Here is a 24,604-nt window from a genome sequence, read left to right as displayed (position 1 = left end):
GCAAGCAAAGATAACACTCCTGATCTTGCTGAAGGTACAATTTATTCTGTACATTTACAGGAATGCTTTACTTCAAAATGTGGGAAAAATCTTCTGAACGTTCAATTCCATGATTCATTCAGGAAGTCTTTTAGCTTTATCTCTTCCAGTATTTCCACTCTTTTTCTTTCTTCCTATCATTAGTTACGGTGGTTGTACAAATACCTAACAACCGATCCCTTTTTCAAACAATAAATCAAACAGTTGTGCTTGAACAATGCCACCAGACACGTTGCTTTGATCAGATTTATAATGCTGGTTTCTTCTATTTAAGCCTTTGGCCTTCATGAGCATATTCTAATGGTGAATTGTGTAATTTAGTTTGGATCTGATGAATCATGTCAATGCCTCCCCACTAGATGAAACCTATACACAGAGGATACTGGCTTTCAAAACTAAAAAACCCTAATAATTTAAATTGGGCTTTTAGACTTGACTATTACTGTGTATGTTATCAAGTATTTTTAAGCTGGTACTTTAAACTCAACCTTCTTTCAAATAAAAACATATCAGGATATTAAGATAGAAACCTCAGTAAATTTGTTGATACTTTTGCTATTGGAGTGACTAATGAACCCACTGTGCCCTAGACAGATTCATAATGAGAGTTCATAGGTTCAAACCCTGTCTAGGGCTCATTCATCAAAATTAAATGTGTACTGCAGCACAGTATTAAAAAATATCCATCCATTCCTTCTCTAAATCCATTGCTTACAACGGAAAAAAACAACTGGGTTGACTTTTTAACCCTGTAACTGTGATCAACTGGCTCACTTGTCCAAGGTCAAGCAAAATGCAGCAGTGAAAGCTGGACTGAAAAATTAACTTCAGTGTTGAACAACTGTCATATAAAAAAATGGGAATGGGAGCACAATGGAAAGCCAGCTATCCCATTAATTAATCTGTATAAACTACACTGGAAATAAAGCTGCTCTATAGGCACTAGACAACAACAATGTACAACTGCAGAATTTGTAAGATATTCTTTTGTTTGCAGTATTCTGTTTGTTCTTTTACTTAATTTTAGGAACTATAGTGAATCTCTGCACTTTTACTCATGAGTTCTAACATACTCTCTCCATTTCTTCACCCATTATAGCAAAATGTTTCCACAAGGAAAACACATCTTGTGCAATAACAAAATACCATCCCTAGCATTTTCAAAATGTTGACAAATATTTCTGTTCAGACACTTCTTGTTTTTTTTTTTTTTGTGTTATAAGGCAGTTTAGAATAAAGTCAATTAAAATAACTGTAGCCATGATGGAGAAACAGAGGAGAAGACATCTAATTTTTATAGGTTACTAACATTCATTTAAGTAAAGATGAGACTGTTCAACATGATTAGGAATCTGAGTTGTTTATCAACACATCTGATGGCAATACTTGCTGTACACACTGTCCATTAACAAGTGTCCTCAGGCAGCTGAGGGCTCAGTTGATGCGTGGCAGTGTTTGAGAAACTGAGTCAGTTACAGCGTTCTCTGTATCAGCCAAGTGGTGAGGACAGCAAAGACAGAAACTGACCTGAGAAGGTCTCAGTTCTATCCCAACAGATTTTGGGCTCCTTTTAAGTATTAATACAGTAGTGCTGTAGCATATTTATCTTTACCCTGCCCTAAACAAATTAGTAGCATCATGTCTTACATAGATGATTACCTGATTAAAGTAAATAAAGTAATAAATAGTAAACAGAAACTTTATGCGTATTCCAAATAAAAACCTTCCTCTGCATAGTTTGTTGTAACAGTTACAACAATATGATGTTTACAATCATGTTTTGGTGAACATCTTCTCATAGGCTTTAAACAGCTATGGAAAAAGTGATGGAAGTCTCTAGATCTCAGTTTTGGGTTTCCAATTACACTCCAATTTAAAGCTATTACAAACAACTGACTAAAATCAATAGTTTTGTCTATGCTACACAAATATTTCCTTGCAGTTCTCGAGGTTAATTTGACACCCTCCTTTTTCCCCCTGACAACTTGTAATGATGCAGACAGTGCAGGCTCAACACCTTGGCAGTCAGCTTTCTCCAGCCATAATATCTATCCTATTAGCCACACAGTTTGTAAATGCAGCATGTAATTTTGTTCTCCCATGCATTATGAGCTTTATGAGTAGCAACCCCTTGTTTCAGTTTCAAAATTATTCCAGTGCATGCTTTCTCCTTGAAGATCTATATATCAGGAAGAACTCAAAATGAATTTATTTTCAATTATGTATGACTTCATTTGGATAAGCACAGCTTTTTCTGGCACACAAAGAGCAAAATCATTGTGGTTGCTAAAAGTTTCAGATCCTCTTTAAGAAATTGGAGAGCACAACTGCACTGTAAAATTCAATTGTTCAACTGTGCAAATTACACCCTAGACAGGTCTTATTTATTTTATGGATCCTATTTATTACTGCTCATTTGAGCTTTGTGTATTTTACATTTCTGGCAGCACATATATCTAAACAGATAGACTGCAGTGATTGTATTGGGCCAAAGGGGTTTTTATCACTCCCTAAGGTGCATGGTTTACCCAGGAAAATTGTATCTGCACTTCATTTAAAGTAAACCCTGAGGAAAATCCAAACAAATGGGGCATGATATGTTTCTCTTCCGAGTTCTAAAAATACCTTCAGAAGCCAGATTCCCAGTACGGAAGATGTCACTGCACGTCCAAAAGAAGGTACAGAGCTCCAGCTCAGTCAGCCTTTCATTTCAAAACAACATACAAAACGATTTGACTATACTGGGAACATGAAGAAATATATTTTGTGCAAAAGAAGTATTTTCTCTGACAAGGTGTAAGCTTGAAACAGAGAAGGTTATTTCTCAGCTGAAGTTGAAACTGAGCTGCTATTGTAGGTTAAGGACTAACTTGGGAACCATAGAGTAGAACTCCCAGTGGGGTGGAAAGCCCCCAGGGGGAGGCATCAGATATTGTAATAAATTGTTATTCCATGCCCTTTCCTTCCGGTAAGCTCATTTGGCTCTGGGCATTTTAGCTCTTAGCTGGTGCTTTTGCTTTCAGCTGTGTGGGAGGGAGGCCTGGCTGGCAGGAATCTATTTCTGCTGTGTAACACAGCCTGCCATGGGGCTGGTCTGGGGTGGAGTAGGCCACTGCCGATTCTGATTGCATATATCCTTTTCCCTTAATACCTTTTGTACTTCATTTACTTTTGTAAATATTATTTCTATTTAACTTCCAGTTCTGTGTGCGTGTTTTTATTTATTCCTCTGGGGTAAATTCTACGTTCTGTCCTGAGCTGGGTAGGCTCAAACCAGGACAGCCGCTCACATACGATTTCGGTCCCTACTAGTCTGAGATGTCTTTAATTGTTATTGTCCAGAGAGAAACTGAGCCAGAAAGCCGATACACAGAAATAAACAATCCAAGGACATATTTGCTATGAAATATGCAAATATGAACTGAACCTTGTGTTCAGGTAAGTGTCCTGGAGAGTATGTTTGAGGTTACAAAGACAGAAGTGGAGAGAGAAAACCTACGTTAAATTGAGTTAGATCCAGCTAGTGGCTGGTCACAAGTGGTATTCCTCAGGGCTCAGTAATAGGACCACTTCTGTTTAACATCTTTATCAATGATCTTGATGAGGAGTTGGAGTGCACCATTAGTAAATTTGCAGATGACACCAAGTTAGGTAGGAGTGTTGATCTGCTGGATGGCAGGGAGGTTCTACAGAGAGACGTAGACAGATTGCATCAATGGGCTGAGGTCAATGGGATGTGCTTCAACAAGGCCAAGTGCTTGGTCTTGCACTTGAGCCACAACAACACCATGTAATGCTACAGGCTTCAGGAAGTGTGGCTGGAAATTTGTACAGCAGAAAGGGACCTGGGAGTTCTAACCAACAAGCAGCTGAAGATGAGCCAGCAGTGTGCCCAGGTGGCAGAGAAAGCCAATGGCATTCTGGCCTGGATCAGCAACATTGTGAGCAGCAGGAGTGGGGGAGTGATCATCCCTCTGTACTCAGGTTTGGTGAGGCCACACCCTGAATGCTGTGTTCAGTTTCTTCAATACAAGAAACACTTTGAGGGGCTGGAAAGGATGCAAAGAAGAGCAATTAAGCTGGAGAAGGGCCTCGAGAATGAGTCTGATGAAGAGTGGCTGAGGGAACTGGGCCTGTTTAGTTTTTGGAAGAAGAGGCTGATGGAGACCTTATTGCCCTCTACAATTACCTGAAAGGACAATATAAAGAGGTAGGTGCTGGGGTGTTCTCACAAGAGGGAACAGCCTCAAGCTGCAGCAGGGTAGGTTTAGGCTAGACATAGGGAAAAATTTTTCCACTGAAAGAGTGGTCAAGCATTGGAACAGGCTGTCCAGAGAGGTGACATAGTCACCATCTCTGGAGGTGTTTAAGATTTGTTTAGATGTGGCACTTAGCTATATGGTTTAGTGGTGAACTTGCCAGAATAGGGTTAATGGTTGGACCCGATAATCTCAAAGGCCTTTTCCAGCCTGAATGACTCTATGATTCTGTGCAACGCACACCTACCTGTTTGTATGTCTCCATGTGTGTGTACATCAACAGCAACTCATGTGTATGAGCAGAAAATATCCATATGGGCTTGTGAAACCAGGCACTTCCCAAAACAGCCAAGTCATACCCAACTCTCTGAGTGAGGATAGCAACCAAGACACATACTACACAAAATTCCCTTTCCATCTATTGTCTAACCATGTGTAATATCACACATTATCTCAGTGAAAAAAACATTCTCTGTTCGCTGTCTCTGCACCAACTGTTACACTTCAGTTCTATTTTGTAATGATTGCAGCTATTTGTCTTTACAGTTTTTTTCATCAACTGAACTGCATTTAAAAATATCCTGGACCTCTACCAAAACAACAGTGATTTCCTGAAATGTCTAATAATTTTGAAAATTATGGAATAAAGTATTAATGCTGTGAAATTACCAGTTTCCATATGATGAAATCTCTATGTTTGAAGTAGTGATCGGGCAACAAGTCCATACACGGATGATGTTTCAGCATGCAAAACATGTGACATTTATTAAGCAAAGAATTCACATTTGCTTAATATTTGCTCTTTGTGGGAGGTTTCCTGTCTCACTCTCAGACCATAACACACTCTGCATTTCACATAGACAATGCTGAAAGCAAGCCTTAAACACAAAGCCCACAGAAGAGGAAACTGTCACATTAGCTCATTTAGTTTTCCTTAAGAAAATATTTTGCTAACTAATAACAACAACTTCTAGTAGGTTTTTATTTCCTTTGAACAGATGTACTAAGAATATCCAGAGCAGAATATGAAAGTGATCAGGAAAACCAGAAAATGATACAATTTAAATTTCTATTAACAGGTACTGTTTCATAAACCTGAAACTGCCAATGAAATAGAAGAACCCTTACAGAAGTACTTACAGATGGGATAGGGATACCAGGTCACTGAAAGAACCTTCAGGAACACTGGAAATGTCGTTTCCATGGAGTGTCCTAGAAGAAAGGAAAAGTGGGAAGGTATCAAACCACAGTATTTTATCTGCTTCCCACAAGTGAGAGACTGGTGCTTAAGAAGCAGTTTCTATGAGCTTCACAACTCATGAGATTCCATGCTTTACTACTTCTGCTTCTAGATGTTGGCATTTAAAAATAATGATACAATTGGAATTGTTGGTGACTAATATTTTAAATTACAAGGGTGACATACTGTTTATGCTATTAAAATTGTATTAATGACAAACAGACCCTCACATACAGACATGTATTCTTTTATAGAATCCCATTAGCCAGAAACACGGAAAAAAACAGAACAGGGCAAATAGGGACTGCGGAAGTTAAATTAAATATTGACTTCAGAGAGATCCTAGGAGAGAACAAGGGCCCATGAGGGCAAATATAACTGTGCTTTCATGGTCTAGTTTCCCATTCTTACAGTAAGAAATACCTCTTTGTATGGTATTCTTAAAATCTATTTGACAAATTCATTTATGCTACCAGGGAAAAGACTGGAAATTAATTGTTTTAGGACATTATTCAATGCTGCACAAAGAAGCAAACATTTTTCCAGCAGGATTTTCAGGGTACTTGCAAAAAGGTTCTCCACTGCTCCCAGGACATTTTAAACAGCCACTTTATCTCTTCCCTAAGAAATACATTTCTGTGTGCTACATAGGCAAGCATAAATAGAAAGGTTTTTCTTGCAGCTTGTAGAGCACAATGGTTGGATTCAAAGTGGCAGACACTTTGAGAGCAAAAATCATTATTTGTGATTAATTGTCATTTTCATTGCAACTGAAGGCTCTGCGACAGATTAGGGCACATTCAGTAGAGGCTGGGACAGAGAAATAGAGGGAAGAGAACCTCTTGCAGCACCAAGGCTCCCATCAGACAGGAAAACAGCCAGCAACAAATGAATGTGTGGGAGAGCACAAGATCCTGGAGGTGACAACTGCATAAAAACTATCCAGAAAATGCACAAGAGAAGATACGCAACCATTTATTTTATAAAGTCAGCTCTTCAGCTGCTTCATCTTCTGCCTCTCTAGATAATTATATGACAATAACCAAGCAAGCAAACAAACATAACCCAGCATAGAGAAAAATATTTATAGTTTATTCTAACTTTTCTAGGTTGCATATTATTGAATACTAGTTTCCTAGTGACGAAAAGAATTTGTAAGGTGCCAGGAGGATCTCACTTTCTTAAACAAAAGTTAGCAGAAAACTTGCAAAGGCAAAGGACATCAATATTTTAGAATTATATTTTCTTTTGCACTTCTCCCCTGAGCTGGTTTAGTCATAGCAAACTGCCATATTTTTATGTCCCCTTTCCCAGATGCAGAAATTACTGTCAGTGCTCCAGACATGGCAGAAAAGGGTGGAAAACAGAAACCTGCTGTGTGTCAGTTTTGTTGCAGCTCTTCCTCTCCAGTCATTTATTTTCTAATCTACCTGGTGATTTGTGGAAGCAGAAATCACATCTTATTTTTTATTTCTGTGACTGGTACAGACTCTTGAAATGGTGCACATGGAGTTTATTTAAAACAAACCAAATGCCTGGGCCCATGGAAACACACAATAGGCCCAGATGGAAATAAAAACATTTCTCTTTAGCATCCTTTCTTCCCTAACACCTATAAACTTCACCAAGATCTACACAATGCCTTATAGCTCTCATGAATTCTACCTTTACTCGCTGCCTTACACCAGCATAGACACAGGAAGGAAAGCCAGATTTGCCAGGGGAAGATATATACTGTTTGTCTCCCATGAGACTGGGCCCTGCCATGGGACTGTGAACAACGTCTGTACATGCAATGTTACCTCACTGCAGCTGCAGTTTCTATCTTAATGCACCTGCAAAGTTTTTCTACAGAGCTTGAAACCACAAAAGCTATAGCTGAGTTATCCTGCTGGCATCTCTCTCCAGTTCTCGATGCCAGTATATCCAAAAACTCCTCCTCTTGTAAGCACACCTAGGTTTTGGCTATTAATAATAATACCTGGCATATATAAAGATGGATCTTCAAGCAATTAATCTGAACAGGAAGGATATGAACTCCCACACAAGTAACTCCAGATAAAACACCTTCTTCACTAATTCTATACAGAACGACCAACTGACTGAGACATACTCCACAGCTATTAAATAAGGAGATATGTTTACATTTAGCTTCTAAAAAGACTAGTTTTAGAAAAAAAAAGAAATAAGAAAAAACAAACAAAATAAACCACAAACTCACAACAGTTCACTGCAGTAGCTTTGGTGCAAAAATCTACTTATACTAGCTTTTGCTGATTGAAAAAAAATTTCAAGACTCTCTGCTGAAATTGCTCCCCAGCACACTTTGTTTGCCATGATGGATAAACTAGGTGAAGACTGAGGATTAAAGACCTGATTGTAAACACTAATAGATATTCAGGCTTAAAAAGAAGCATGTTGACTCCAGAGTTTTCTCAGTTGCGTTTGTGCTGAAAAGTATAAGATATCTGTCAAAGACCAGCTTCATCAAACATCTGTGATTATTCTGATTGTCACATACATATTTAGTTTATTTACTACAGAGAGGCAAAAAGACAAGGAATTTGCATGGTAGAGAAGCCTGTATGAGAAGGGTCTACTACCTTCAAAGGCACACACAGCCAAAGGTACCCCAACCAACCAACCAACCAAATGTGGATTTTTTTTTTTTTTTGCTGCTGTTTTCTCTTTTAAATTCCTTTGAGAAAAGGGTAATAAATAATTGACAATAACAGATTGCACACTGTCACTCAGAAGCCATTTTCTCTCTGGAGAATTGATTTTTAGTAACAACACAGAAGACGTGGCAAAAGTTGTAGCTGATACTAGAGTTTTGTAATAAATCAATTCAATCTGGAGGCTTCCCAATGCACAGAGCAGAGACAGACATTCCCATTTAGGCTTCATTTCACTCCTCTTTGAAGAAGGAAGATATGTTTTTCAGTTTGATTAACAGAGAATTTTAAAAAGCCAGAAGATAATAGTTATTAGTAAAGTGTTGCCCTTTGTTTCCGTTCACACATGGCCGGCAAGAACAAAAGTGAAGAGACAAATTGTAGCTGTTGGAAAGAATGAGGCACAGTATAGCTACTTTGTAATTGAGGGTAGAGAGTCACAAACTAGTTTTAATCAAGCTAGCTTGGGTAGCAGAACAAGCCCAAAGACAGTTTCACATGGAATAATTTATTTGGCCACAAAACAGAATATATTCATCTATGGCTGAATTTCAGCACTCATGTAACAGCGTGAATGTGACCATCCTGGTCTGCTAAAAATCAAGAGTCTCAAGCCAAACTTAACAAATCCAAATCAGGTATCTTTCTTGGTTTTACTAATGGAAACTGGGAATCTATAGCTGTCTTGTATGTTAGGAGGTTGAAATCTAGATACCTATTTTACCACTCAAACCACAGTGAAAGAGCTCAGCCAAAGAGCACTGCTTTATTGCTTCCACAGTTGCAGCACTACCAATGCTGACACTTTAATTCCATGTTTAGGGAGTCCGTCCACAGAAGCCATTGCCCTTTACATTCACAGGAACTTCTGCATGAGAATGACATCTAACATTTTTTAAAAATAAAAAAATATTCATGTGAAGTTTCAAAGGACTCAGACATATCGTTCAGCTCCTCTGTCCTGACCTTTTAGCGCTCAAAGCTCCCTTTCAGCACACTGAATCATCTCATCACAGATAAGCTATTTAATTTTTTTGCTTGCAGTTTACTGTGCAAGTAATGATGACCCACTTACATGGCTGGGCCATGGGGAGAAAGGTGGGCTCCCCACTGTGATGGTTTGAAACTGTCTTTTTAATTTTTCCTTGCAAAGTTCAGAACAGAGAAAGTGAAAGAATGTAAATAAGTCACTATTGGGTGTAAGAAAGCAAAATAATGATTGTTCTAAACACTTCCATTGGATAGATAGAAATGTTTAAGAACTATTACCCAAAACAAAGTAGGCATTCTGCACATTCTGCGTTCGGCAGTGGGGGCAGTTGCTGGGCTGTCTGGCTGCTGTTTTCTTCTCTTCTGGCTGAAGATAACACGTACTGACCTTGGCAGCTAAGTTAACAACTTTCTGCTTAACTAACTCTGCTTCTCTGTCCAGGGGGGTCTGGGGGGGAAGCTCGTGGGAGAGGGAGGCCCCTTTGGGAGGGTCCCCTTGGGGGGAAGCAAAGGGAGATCGATTGTGCTTTTTCTGTTGATTGTATATATTTGTGAATGTTGTGAATTTTGTATATTTGTACATATTCATTGCATTTCACTGTAGATTTTAGACTCTGCTTGTAAATACAGCTTTTCATTTGCTTCCAGACTGAGCTAGCCTGGTTATTGTTGGTGGGGGGGGAATTTCAGCTCACACCGACACACTTTTTATTTTTTTGGCGCTCCAACTCGGGGCTCGATTGCTTGTTTGATTTATTTCTGCTCAGATTAGGAAGCAAAATGAAGCTGTTTTGGATTTTGAGTAATTTTATTTCATCTATTATCGGTGCAATTGTTTACAGATGGGCTGTTTCCTGCATGATAGACAAGATTGTGAGATATGTGGCATATAAGTCATTTCTTTGGGTTAAGAACAAGCTACTGAATGTTGGTGAATTCTGTTGTGGTCTTATTGGGCTAAGAAGCTATGGTAACTCAACTATGGATCTGCTAGCAGACACATTTGTGTTTGTTACTCCTCTTACAACTACAGAGGGTCTTTGTAACCAGTGGTACCCTAGATATCTTGTACTAGCCTTAATCTTAATTTTGTTGCTTCTTGGAATAATCATATGGCTACTGATAGCACTGTGTCAAGAAAGACATAAGGCTACTTGCTCTTCCAACTCTGCTGTGAATGTGAAAACCAAGCCAGTAAATTTGGTTGCCACTATCACCAGAAAGCGCAAAGGAGCTACAGGAGGAGATGCAGATGCTGCAGGAGATGGTGCAGATGGAGATGAGGGTCCTTCTACTCAGGGTCCCTCTGTTAAGAAAGATCCTTCTGGTGAGGAAGAGAAGGTTAGCCTTAAAACTCTGGCAGACCTTTTGAGACCCCACATGGATGATGGAGATGTAGGTCAGGATGTAGACCCTAGTAGATTAGCAACTGCTGGTAGTGCCTCTGAACTCAAAGAAATTCAACGGAGGATTAAAATAGGATTATGGGGACAGCGACCTCAGGATGATGATGATGATGATGATGATGAGGATGACATACAGTCAGCTAATGCACCCAGACAGGAAATTAGACATGTGAGGAAGGATTACATCAGAGGAGATAATGAGCCAGTCCTGTCTTGGCTAGCCAGGTGTTTTGATATGGGAGCCCCAGCATTGGTGGTAGGTGACAAGTCGGCCTCTCAGTTGGGGATGCTCTCAAAGGATACAGGCATAGACAGGCACCTAGGCAAGTGCATTGGTAAAGTTTCTCTGTGGGCACGCCTCCTACTGGCAGTCTCGCTGAGGTACCCCAGCAGAGATGATTTACCATGGAACCCTAAGCCTTGGACCACAATAGCTGAGGGAATCAAGCGTCTGAGAGAGTTTGCTGTGAGAGAAGTAATGTATGGAGATCATAAGACTCTGAATCCTGATGAAATTCCTGTTGGAACAGGCCTTGCCAAAAAGCTCATTAAGCTTGCTCCTCCTAATTATGCTACTATTCTGGCAAGCAGAATTGTGGCAAGAAATTATGGTGGAGTGCCTCCTACTGTTGGCCATTTCACTGACCAAATGAGGCAGTTGGAGGATAGTCTTGCACGTACTTCTTTGGTTTCAGCCATTGAAACTTTATCCGGAGAAATGAAGAATTGCATGAAAGAGCTGAAGTAGGAACTTAAAACCTCCATATCCAACTTGATGAAGGGGGATGATTCTGATTCCTCTTCCTCCAGATGGATACAAGTTTCAGCTGTTAGGAACAGACGTGCTCCAAGGAGGCCATTCCAGAATAGGTCAAACCAAAACAGACAGCAGAGGCAATCACGTGGCAGTATCTGGATAACTCTGCGTGATCAGTTTGGTGAGAACATGAACAGATGGGATGGTCAACCAACTTCTGATCTTTTCAAGAGGTTACGGGAGCTGCAGAGGGGCAGATCCCGAGGTAGCAATACCAGGAGGGTAGCTGTCGCTTCCTCAGTTTCCCAGAACAACTCTGATACCCACCTTGTCCTGACATGTGTCCACAGAAACAACTGGGCAAACTCATCTCAGGGTTTGTTTCTGATGGGGCAGGTGAGGTGTAATAGACAGTAAATATGAGACTGAAGCAGAAGTCAGTCTAGAAGATACCTAAGAAAAGTTGAGGGGGACCTGCCTGCTGCAAGCAGGACAATTGCCTGAAGAGATCGTAAGCAAATATTTCAATCCAGAAAGCTGCTGAAAGCAGCTACATTGGAAAGAAAGGGTGCAGAAAAGGATCTCCAAAGAAAGAAACCACAGATGGACATCTGAGTGTGCTGTCAGTCAACATTAAGTGAAATTTCACTAGTAACTTAAGAGATTTGAGATGGTCATCTCAGCATTACTGGCATGCAGCCAGTGGCTTGACTTACTCATTTTTTAAGAGCGGAGACTTCCAGATTCAGACTTCTATTCAGATTGCATTCTTTATGTAAAAACTCGCCTGTAGAAATCTAAATTCATATAAATATTCTAAAAATGCACAGGTTTTCAGCAAAAACACTTGCTGAAACATCCAATGGAAGCTTAAATTCTAAAACAAGATCAAATTTTTGCAAAGAGGAAAAAAGTCCTTTCCTGTGGGGCACCCAAACATTGCTCAAGTAGAAGGGCAAACAAACTCTGTGCAGTCTCTTGGAAGCCTGTTTTCATGCTAGTTCTTGTCCCTGAACTATCATAGAAAATTCATTCATCCTGCAAATGTGTAATTGCTTCTTTTCAAAGTTTAGCACTCACCTGCTCTAGTCATTACCGGACATATTGCATCTAAGTACAAGTACATTGAAGCTAATTGTGTGAAAATATTTATGACTACTGGATCAAGTGAAAGCCATCTGCTCATTAAATACTGCCTGCCATCTACAGCATTCTAATAAGCTGCAATTCAGCTGCATCAAAGAAGTGGTACTTACAGCACTCTAAGAGACCTGAGCCCATTGAAGGCGTGGACTGGGATGCACCGAAGTCTGTTGTAACTCAAGATGCTGGGAGAATGAGAGAACAGAGTTACAACATTGCATTTTTTTTGGTTATTCCACTACTAATTCAATCACAAAGAAGCATGGAAAGCCAGACACTTAATAAACAAGGTACACACTAAATATTCAACACCAGGGACGGCGTCTCAAAAGCAATTAAAACTGCTATCAAAACTTTGGGCTACTTACAGTGTTGATAACTGAGTCATGTTGCTGAAGGTGTAATTGGCCAGGACACTAATGCTGTTGTTGCTCAAATCACTGAAGAAACACATAGAGAAAATATAATTTATATTTATAAATTGAGAAATAAATATTTTTTTAAAGATTGCATATCTGCACAGCAAAACACTTGAAGCAATTGAAAAGTCACAATTTATGAATTTCTGTATTTTCTAAGCAACTCTGAATAAGCTCTAAAACCAAAGTACGTTAGACTCCTTTAGGAAAGCCTTAGACTCAGAAATATTAAGGCATATTTCCAGAATATAGCATAGAAAATCCCAGCAAAACATTGAATACAAGCAAAATATAGGTAGAAGGATAAATTAATAAATGATAACAGCACAAGTGGATATTTACTGCACCAACTTGCTTTAAAATGTGTTACAGCCATATCACTTCCATATGCTCTTCTCATTGACAGCTATCAACCCAAATTTTAATTTTTCATTTAAAAAAAGCCTTTCAGGCTCAAAAAGAACATTTTGTTTTGTTGTTGCTCTCCCTTGAAAACCAAAATTAGAGATGTTTCCAAATAAAACACTCTTTTAAAATAGAGGATTTCAGTTTTCCCTCAGTTTTGTTTTTGTCTGAGGTTGTTTTTTTTCATTTGACCTGAAGATCTACAGAGCTAATTCAAACAACATGTAAAATTTATGATAAATTTAAAGCAAATTCCTTTAACACAAATTCCTATGTGTTTCAGGGACCAATTTACTAAACAAAGTTCATCTATGTGTCTGTCTGTACAGAAGAAACAGCTATGCAAATTTTCATTGCCTTAGCATTATAAATACTGCCTCACCTAGAACAAATTGATGCTGCCTCCTCTGCTAATGACCTTTACAGCTTTGCACAGATAAATCTGCCAAATGAAACTGTAGCAGCCTGCCTGAGAGTTTAGTTTTCTCACAGAGGCTGGAAACTCCTCAGAGGAAGAGTCTCTGGTGCTCTCAGTCACCTCACTCCCTCTCCAATCCTCATGAATGCTTATTGACAGCAGTGATCACTGTGAAATTGTTTCCAAATCCAAATTACAGAAGGTTTTTTGGGTTTGTGGGTTTTTCCCTCCCAAATGCTAATTACTTATGTTCCACCTACAACGTAGTGCAGAAAGTGTCATGTAATTTTCATGACATTGAAACCACATGTTTCTTACATCAGTGTCAGGTGTCTGAAGGTGGAGAGCCCCTTTGGTACAGCAGTCAGATGGTTTCCTTCCAGGTATCTGAAAAAAATGACAGTTTTGACAATTAGACAAACATGTTAATGAGAACTCCTGTCATTCAATCTGCACTATGAATGAGGAAAATAAAAAAGTCAGTCAGTAATAAAATTATCTTTGATTCATTGCTTTGAAACTGTAACAGTTTCTGCTTTATGAGTGAATTAGCCTACATGCAAAGCATGACACAGCTCATTGATCTACTATTTTTTTTAAGGCTTGGAAGGGAATAAAAGATTTTTGGCCTACATGTGGTAGGCCAAAAGGTAGAAATGACCATGTGGCTCTTCTCTGATAGCAGGGGATAAAAATGGTATGGCTTGGACTCTGAACTGAAAGCTACCTTTGCCAAGTTTCTTCAAGAACACTGAGAGGTGCCTGACCCTGTTAGGAAGGTTTTTGTTTTGCGCATCGAAGTTCTTTGTACAGCAGGGTGGAAGCTATGTGGGACACTACTGAATGTCTCTATACAGACACATCCACAGTAGGGCCTTTTGGGCTAATCCTGCATCCTCATACAGGTGTGTAGTGCCCATATTTGCAGTCTTTCTGCACAGAAGAAACGTGAACATTACATACTCAAAGGAAAATCTCTGAACAAATACAACACTTTCCAAAAGTTCTGAAAAACAATCAAGTGTAGCCAGGAAATGCAGCCCACAGACACCAGAACACTTTGTGTGCTGCCTTTGCTGCTGAAAATATCTGATAATCATGTCAAGTATTTCTATCCCACACATACTATTTCCTTTTCTTTGGCAACAGACCTCCTTATTTTGCATTTACTATAGCAAGCCACAATAATAATGGATTATTTACTGTGCTATGTTCCCTCTCTACAATAAATATAACAAGACAGATAAAAAAAAATCCCACAAACTTTATTTTTATATAATTTAGAAGTAAAAATCCATAAACACTAACAGAATTTCTTATATAATACATTTTATAGCTGTTATATTTTTATTTCCTCTTGTATCTCAGCATAAAACAAAGGGGAATGGTTTTAAGCTGAGGGAGAGTAGGTTTAGACTGGATTTTGGGAAGAAGTTCTTCAGTACAAGAGTGGTGAAACTCTGGAATAGGTTGCCCAGGGAGGCTGTGGATGCCTCCTCCCTGGAGGTGTTCAAAGCCAGGGTGGATGAGGCCTTAAGCAGCTGAGTCTAGTTGAGAGGCATCCCTACCCATGGTTGGAGTAGACTATCCCTAAGGTCCCTTCCAACCTAAGCCATTCTACGATTCTATGATAATAATGCCCTCCCACTATTTTCTGTTGCTTCAGTCCTCTTTTCAGCTGAACTGCTCCAGCTAACTATCCCAGCCTGATGGTTATCCATTCTGCCTGCTCACAGGATCCCATCATGGCAGAGCTTGGAGCATGCAGTGGAGCTGATCTAGCTCCCGCAGGCTGGACATGCAGGACTACAGGATTTTGATTTTTTAACCAAAAGCAAAATCCTGTGTTAATGGAAAAAACAAACAAACAAACAAACAAACAGTTGAAGAAATTAATTGTTCCACTCACAAAGGTCACAAGCGAGAGTGTTGCACAGTCAACAACCCTGGCAAAGGAGTGCTGGCTGCTCTGCTGACACAGCTTATCACAAACCAGCCCATGGGTTAGTTATGCCACATTTACACCTCCCATGTATTTTCATATTCAGCAAGTGGAAACTCAGTTGCTTCACGTTGACTAGATTTGTTGCAAATCATGTTGAAAATGGAGTTTCTTGGTGAATTCACACCATAAATTGTTACATAAGCGACCCTCAGAATTCAACCACATACATGACTGTTTAAACAGGGCAAATCACATCTCATTTTCCCACTCATGGTGGGACACAGCAAGACACTGGGAGTCTGCACCTTCTCTTTCATCCCAGAATGTTGCAAATCTTGAACCCATGCATGAGGGTAGGTTGAGTTCCAGTCTTTATTCCAAATGTAAAATCCAAAGGATTTCCAAAGGAAATGAAAAGCAGGTCATGTATTATGTGTTTGGATGCTATATGACTTCCTTCAGGAAAGGAGACTTGACTCTTGCAATGTGTTGGAACTTTCAGAAATATATTTTCAGGATGTTCTCTTGTTGATCCCAATGTGAAACAATCTGCAATGTAAGCAAGCTGCTGATGGCAAGCCAAGGTTTTTACCCTCTGTTTTCCTTTCTGGCTCAAACAAAAGGTGAAGGTGCACATTTAAATCCAGTGCTTCATTATTCTGACTAACATAGACATGCTGAGCTCTGGAGTTAAATTCCAACAGAAGATCACCTTTAAGTAGTTTTGGATTGGTATGGCAAGCAATTTGATGGTTATATGAATGTGCTAGCAGAAAGCTGCAATACTTGTACCAGTGGTATGATTTCTGAACACAATTTTACACTGAAAAATTACTGCTAATATATTTTTCATGCATGCATAAGAACAGTTCCCCATTGTTAAACCTTTCACCACATTATACAAAGAATGGCAGTGTTTTCTAAGCAAAAAGCATTCATTTTGAATGCACACTTAAGTGCAATGAATTTCAAATATCCAGAGCATGCCAAGCATCAGGAGGATCTGAGATGCAATGTTTGAAGAAACCAACTGCTGAAGATGAGCTGCTGCTTCCTAATTCTGCAGTTTAAATATCAGACTGAAAATTGCTCTTACCCCATGAATGCTGCTGCTGGGAATGCTGAAGCCTTAGTAATGACCTGTAACCAACAAGCAGCTACCAGAGCCAAAACTTGAAAAAAAAAAAAATGTGCCTACCAGGAAAGGCTTCTTCTAAACTATGACCAAGTGCTGCTGACAGTGCCTTGCTCCATCCCTGCACCCACCTGACTGGCTCCCAGACCCCGGTGCCAGCAGCCCTGGGGCTCATCCAGCACCTTCCACACACGCTAACATCACACATAAAAAATTTAAAGCTATGCATAAAAGATGACAGCTGTTCTTTTTCCAACTTGTCTATTTTTATACTGAAACCACTTGGATTGGAGGTGATATAACCAGCACAAGGTGCCAAAGCATCATGTAACAATTTGAATCACTTGGAACCTTTTTTGTACTGCGATGTCTATTCAGCCATAAAGTCAAGCTTGCAGCAGCAATCTGTGCTCAGAGAAGAAGCTGGAGAGAGAAATCAGTTATCAGGCAGTAACTGAAAAGACACTGTCTTTTGTTTAATTTCCTTAAATATTTCATATAGAATGTTACATTACAAAAAAGGACAATGCTAGACAACTGTACCCAGCTCTAAAATTTGGTCTGAACCTTTTAATGCAGATACCCAATATCCTAAAATGCTGAGGCAAGTTCAGTTTCCTAAAGATGGTGGTCTAGAAGAGAACTGGACTGTGAAAGATGAAAACACTGCAAGGCATGAATTTTAAGAGAGTCAATCACAGTTTCTTGAGAAGAAACAAAATTCAAGTATGTATCTAGGTACAAATCAGGACCTTTAACCTTCTCAAGCTTTGGCAGATTTGGACTCTGGATTTTGTTGCATTTGTACGCCAGACCACAGCCTACAGGTCTGACACACAGAAACATGGCTGTGTTTTAGAGAAAAGGGAAAGCCCCAAAGTTAAACTTGTCTTTAGTTTCTATTAGTGCTAAAGTCTTATTTCTGATATATACTCAAACTTAAGGAGTCACTGAACACATTATTTGACAGTATTGGGACTACATTTCCTAAACTATCTGATGTGAAATGCAGACTCAAGCCTTCTATTTCAGCTGGCACTACAATATCCCTCTACAGAACTATTCATTCTCTCAGGAGAATTTTCCTCTGTACTGAATTAAACAGGCTGTAAAAACTTCTATGACACAGGACTGTGTAAGCCTAAGCTTTGATCTAAATTGTTTTCTATCCTTTATTATCAAAGGCAAATTCACTGAAGGCTGTGTTAAGGGTCAGTTTATAAAATAGTGCAGATTGCCTGACAAGCAAAAGCATTAGCATTTTTGAGCAGATGATTTTCATCAGATACCTCACTTCAGAGTTATCCCTTTGATCCAACAGCAATACAGACATACTGAAAAATGGCACTAAATTGTTACAATATTCTACATGTATCATAACCAACTGCTTAGAGTATATTTATTGCAACAATTTGTATGGCCCAGACAGGAGCCACTATTTTTAGCTGCAAGTGCCTTGTGAGAATGAAAGGAACGATTAGATTGGTGATAAACATCTCCAAGTAGATGAGGGAACAGATGTATGGGAAGCAATTGTCAAAATCAACACAGTAACTGGAGATTCAGTTGAATAAACGTGCCATGCTAAGGCTGAGGCAGCAACAGGAAGAAAACTAGAGGTGGGGAATAAAGACTGGGATTCCTCTGCTAGGAAACAGGTCAGTCACTTGTGAAAACTTGTGCCAAGTTCTGAATGAGCTTGCAGGCTAAATGAACCTAACACGAAGAACAAAATACACTGACCAAGGAGAGAAGATTTGTGAGGACAAAAGAGAAATGGCAAAAGTAATACTAATATGTATTAGTATCACCGAAAAGTAAACACTAACAACAATGTACAGATGCAGGTTTTCCTAACAATCCCATTAGTGCTATCACACATAAACACCAGTCCAGTTCTGGTGTACCTATCACAAGCAGGACACAGAGCTGTGGGAGTGAGTCCGGAGGAGGGCCACAAAGATGATCCAAGGGCTGGATCTAGAACAGGCTGCCCTGGGAAGTTGTGGCTGCCTCCTCTCCGGGGATGTTCAAGGCCAGGTTGGATGAGGCCTTGAGCAGCTGAGTCTAGTTGAGAGACATCCCTGTCCACAGCAGGGATGTTGGATTAGATGATCTCTGATGTCCCTTCCAGCATAAGTCATTCTATGATTCTATAATGATACAGCTGTGTCATGACGTTTGGAATCTAAAGATGACATGATTCTTTTACATTTATTCCAAAAGACACTGTGCTCATTATGTTATAGCTTATGCACACGCCATCCACACAACTGCTGCCAATGCTTTTCCCCAGTGCAAAATACTATTTTCTCTAGATCCATAAAAGCAGCTGGATGCTGTCAGATAAGACTTTATTAGAAATAGACTATAGTTTTGTGAAAGAAAAAAAAAAAGAAGAAAAAATAGTGTTCACATACTTAGGTAACATGTAAAAAGAAAAAGAGCATGGGAAACTTAATTCAAACAGATTTGGGAAGAAAAAAAAAGAAAAAGTAAGAAAGGAAAGCCTAAAACACTAAGCAGCAGTGAGGCTAGGTTCCAAACTAGCTCATTGCATGAACATTTTACTTCTGAACATCTGGACTCGGAAATTGAGTATGTTCTAAAAAACCAAAGTTTCTCTTCAGACTAAGCAAATAGTGGGAAAAAATCTAGGCAGTATGTAAATATACAGCAGAGGAATTTGCAAGAAACATTATATATCCCTATTCCCAAGAAGCTGAAAGAAGGCTTGCCCATGATGACGAGGTTTTCTGAAGGAATAGCTGGGAAACAAGTTTCTTGCATCATCATCCCTCTAAGAAGCCATGAGACTTAGTGATCTTTTCAACTCTATTCTAGATGGAAGCTTTCCCTGCCAAGATAATTCTTCCTCCCAAGGGTGGTACAAACCAAAGACAGAGATGTCTCCTGTCTCTATATATGGAGAAAATGGTTTTCACACATTTTGTCTATATACACATCCAAAACAGAAACTCCAGAAGAAAGTTGGAAGGAGAGAGCCTTTGTCTGCAGTCCACCATGAAACAAAACATTGCTGGTGATCTTTTTTGCTGATCTTAGGTACAGTGAAACGTTGCCTATGAAAAGGGTTTTTCCCTATGTGCCTGTGCAAGACCTATGTTAATTTTTGCACATTTCTGTTTAATATCTCTTACAATAAAAGAATTCCTGATTTAAGACTATTTGAAGACCTCAAAAAGAATTTAAAAGTACTTCTGAGAAGACTATATCCAGCCATTACAGACTGGTTTAGCTAGATACATGGCAGTTCTTCTTAAACCACGTTGTATAAAGCCACACTGCAGTTAATAAAAAGTGCTGCAGCTAACATGCCCCGTAAATGAACCTGTCAGGAGTGGGAGTTTATAAATGGAAGTGTATAAATGGTACATTCATAAAAATCCCACTAAAATGCTCCCCTGCACCATACCACCATTCAGGCCTTCCTCAAGGACCAAGCTGGGGGCTGCGAGGACAAGCGGCTTTTTACATCCTTGTTTGCTCCTTGGCATGACTTCTGTGCTTAGTGACCATGGGTTTGTGCGAGTGCCTGGTGGAGAGTGGCATGAGGTCATTGACATGAGAGTATGGAAGGGCCAAAAGTCAGTGTGGGTTATGGTGACACAAGGGAAGGGTTTTTAATCTCTCTGAGCACCTGTGCCCACTGTACCACTGAGAAAAGTGAATGCATCACTGCCCTGATGCTGGGGCTCTCACTAGCCATGCAAAAGTGCTGATACTTTTGTGCTTCCCTGTTTCAAGTGCTAAACAGATACCCGCTACTACCACAGAAAGAAAACAGCTTTTAGAAGATACTCCCGCCTTAGGACACAGTTCAAGGGAACTGTCCTAGGGAAATGAGGGTGTTTTGGTGTGAAGAGAGCAAACAGATTGAAGATAGATCTCTTTCACCCTGTGCTCAGAAAGGTATTGAGTTCTTTATGCCAGGTTTTAGCTGTTCTCAGAATGAGGCAGGAAGCTGTGTTCTACAGGAGATGCTGTTTACCACAGCAGTAATCACAATTCTCAAACACAAAACAAAAAAAACACTTAAATTCACACTAGCAATTTGAGACTTAGATGATACAGTCCCTTCTAGGTTACAGGCAACATCTTTATCTCAATCGGGATGCCAAAGGAAGACAAATGAGATCGATTAATTTTTTTATTTCATTCTTGTCACAGTTTCCACAAACACGTGAAATTTTTAGCTTCAGTACCTGCAGCTCATCTTTTGGAACAGATACAAATAAGGAGCTCAGGTGATGTTACCTGAGAGGAGAGTGAGATTAGTATTGAATTTTGAGATAGCTGTGACAGATTCAAGGTTGTATTTGCAGTATATGAAATATTCAGAGCCAGTCCGCATCTGACTATGCTCTGCTGACACATTTCTGGATTGAAAGCAGAAAGCCAAAGCAGAGGCTTGCACAGCCAAGAGGCTTCTACTGAAGAAGACAGTCACGTAAAACTCCTATGAACTCAAACTGTTCAGTTCCAGGCTATTGCCTCATTTGCCAAGGAACAGCTTAAGAAAATATAGCACTTTTCAAGAATGTGAGATTAATTTATCTTTTTTTGTGAACATGATGTCGTCAGCATATCAGATAGTATCAGTAAAGCTCAATATGCAAAATTCAAACATAAAAATTTCTCAGTGTGGCAGTGGAAATCAAAGTAACATCTGTGAGACCTTACTGTTGGCAACTCATATTTGAATGAAATGAAACCTGAACAAGAACGGAGCAGAAGTTTTATCACCGTGATCTTCAATACACGGGTGTTGAGACTCTGGAATAGGCTGCCCTGGGAGGTTGCGGCTGCTTCCTTCCTGGGGATGTTCAAGGCCAGGGTGGATGAGGCTTTGAGCAGCTGAGTCTAGTTGAGAAGTTTCCTTGCCCATGGTGGGGAGGTTGGAGTAGATGATCTCTAAAGTACCTCCCAACCTAAGCCATTCCCTGATTCTATATACTTCCAATACACCCCTCATTCAGCAATAAAGTTTTGTATTTGACTACAGCCCTGGTGAAAACAGTGCAAACGCTAATTTCCCCTTGTGAAGTGTGTAAGAAGCTTTGTATCTAATTCATCAGCTGACTTGTGCCCAAATGGTAAAAATAGTAGGTACTCAAAAAAGAGCAGAATCAGATTTTAATTCATTACAAAATTCACTGAACATACCAACAAACTCAACCAATTACTTTCACATAGAAATGTTGATGAGTTAGTAACAGGTTTTAGCAATGACTCACCTGGGATACATTTAAATAAGGACCTAAAGGGGAAAATCTCAGTTTTTCTATTACCAGCTGTTTAAGCCAGGCAGTTCCATCAGTGCATTTTCTTTCCATGGGAAGAACAGAAATCCAATATAAAGCCATAGTGATGGATAAGATGAAAAGATGATCAAGAAGATGGTTTTCAACTAGGAAGAATTTACTTTACAATTTAACCTAATTATCTGGTTTTTTAGCCATTTCATGGGGTTTGGAGAAAAGAATTAATTGTTTGTTTCACCACTGGCTTTCTTTTTCCCTTTTTTTTTCTTTTTCATCTCCTCAGAGGATAATTAGCTCACAGCTGCATAAGTCGGAACATATTTTCATCATCCTTTCAAACTGCCTGTTGTAAGCTCAGGCTTTTCAGAAGCACTGCAGAATTATTTGATACACATTTGTTCCTTACACACACAGAATTAATGAGTATAAGGATAGATAAGCTCTGTTCCTATTACAGAGCAGTGCATTCAGTTAAGGGACAAATAGGTATAAAAATAACAGTCAAAACATATGGAAAGCACCACAGCACAAAACACGAGTCACTAAAGTTAAAGGCAACCTCCCCAAGGACCTACAAAGCCTCCCCATGATGAAATTTCATGAACTTTTCATGAAAGGAACTGTGTAAAAGGTAACTTACAGCTCAGTCACGTCTTTGGGAATTCCTTTGGGCAATATCCGCAGCCCTTTGTTGCTGCAACGTACCACGGAGTCCACACAGGTACACTGGGAAGGACACGGAGGTGAAAGCAAGCAGCTGCTTTCATCATTACCTGCAGAGGGAGAGAAACAGAGTATTAGGAAGTCAGCTTTGCAGCCCAAAGTCATGCACTCTGAGGATGACTGCTTACAAGGACCAAGGAGGGATAACCCTGAATCCATGGTAGCCATCACAATATTAAAATATATCCAGTGCTTTGGATCCACATAGCTTCATACAGGCTCTTTAGGCAACATGAATAGTTCAAAAACTGAACAGCAGTATTTGAAAATAAATATATATATGTATTTTTAAGAAGTATCTGCTTGTCTGTAATTTTATGAATTACACTAAAATCAGTTATGTGAAGCCCAGATCCTGTTCCCACCCATAATGTACTGTCTGAAATGGAGAACTTGACCAGAACATTGCCCTTAAATTCATTTAGACATGATTTTTGCTATCTGCTCTGCTTTCAGATGACTTTTTTTTCTAATTCAGCTTTTAGATGTTAATTTTTTACTTTTTAAAGTCATCCTTGCACTTCATTTATTATCTGAATTGCAAAACCTCATTGTTTTTCAACAAGGATAACCAGGCAAACAATAAACTGAGCACCATACTTCCAATTGCTGGTGATTCATCTGTGCACACATAAAAATATCTACTTTCTCCAAAAAAATGGTTTCAACATTTCATAAACAGCAGATTAAATCTTGTAATTGAAGAACAATAGGGTTTCTGCAGAAGAAACCAACTCTTTGAAGTTAAGAACATTAAAGCACGGATATTCCCCAAAAGCAACAGGCTTTGCAAAACATAAGGCAAAGGCATGCTACAGCATCCCGATGTACATGAAAGGAAACACTTAGTGGCACATTCTTTAAATGACACACAACTGTTTGTGAGTACAGGCAGCCTGAGCTGACCAGCATGGAGACACAGTGCTGCCCTCCCTGAGCACACAGCCAGCTGGCATTATCTGCTGCCTTGTTTTTTCCCTTTTAAACTGATGCAAGGACTAATTGAGACAGATCTGTTTCTGTCTTCTCTCTGATGGGTGTACCCATGAGTTTTGAGATTAAAGAACAAGACTGGAAATCCTGATACAAGATAACAGAATTACCCATAAATGTATGGGCAGGGAGGTAGTCATTTGTATTCAGAGGGCTGGAAAAGCACAACCAGCCTGCAGAAAGAACAGGGAAGATTTTTTTTTCTTTTTCTCCCCAGCTAAGCTTAAAAAGCTTAATGACTGGAAACAAACCTACAAGGCTTTCACAAACCTACACAAAGAGCATGTTTCTTCAGCACATTCCATTTCTCACTATGTTCTGTGTTTAACACCCTGCCACCATCTACCTTCCATTCACCAAAGCTGTCTGTGTGATAGTATGATACCGAAAGCTCCCAAACATGGAATTGCATTTGGTGGACCAGGACCTTTTTTTTCTTTTCTTCCTTCCTCCCAAACTAAAAGCAAGTTATTCTATAATGACTAAACATGAGGCCCTTGAACTCTGAGCCCATGCACCTGGGCCTGTTGCCAGATTGCTTGACCAGAATAGAAATTAATTTCTACTCTAAGTAGGAAACTCCTATCACTCCTCTGGTCGCTTTAGGGGTATGACTAACTGCAGCTCCAACAGCTCTTAATAGGCAACTGCAGCCTACAAGTCAAGTTAGCTATGCATTCGTCAGCCAAGCTTTTTCCTTGCTATTTTCCCTAAAATCTGCTTGATCAGAAGACAAAGAACTACCTAGAGAATGAAAGAAATGTCAGGATAT

At 39.5% G+C, this 24,604-nt stretch overlaps 1 protein-coding gene across 1 annotated transcript in view; it reads right to left on the bottom strand.

Annotated features, from left to right (window-relative positions):
• Positions 1 to 24,604, bottom strand: part of SLIT3 (slit guidance ligand 3) — a 503,078-nt gene that overhangs the window by 76,180 nt on the left and 402,294 nt on the right. Inside the window, exons 20-24 of the mRNA XM_054389401.1 lie at positions 22,757 to 22,889; positions 14,070 to 14,138; positions 12,878 to 12,949; positions 12,623 to 12,694; positions 5,439 to 5,510 (exon numbers count right to left, since the gene is read on the bottom strand). Coding sequence (XP_054245376.1) covers positions 5,439 to 5,510; positions 12,623 to 12,694; positions 12,878 to 12,949; positions 14,070 to 14,138; positions 22,757 to 22,889 — 418 coding nt within the window. The remainder of the gene's footprint in view (positions 1 to 5,438; positions 5,511 to 12,622; positions 12,695 to 12,877; positions 12,950 to 14,069; positions 14,139 to 22,756; positions 22,890 to 24,604) is intronic.

This window comes from Indicator indicator, chromosome 18 (genome assembly GCF_027791375.1).
Source record: "Indicator indicator isolate 239-I01 chromosome 18, UM_Iind_1.1, whole genome shotgun sequence".
Taxonomy (NCBI): Eukaryota; Metazoa; Chordata; class Aves; order Piciformes; family Indicatoridae; genus Indicator; species Indicator indicator.
Note: the sequence above shows the minus strand (reverse complement) of the source record. Positions and strands in the feature narration are given on the sequence as shown.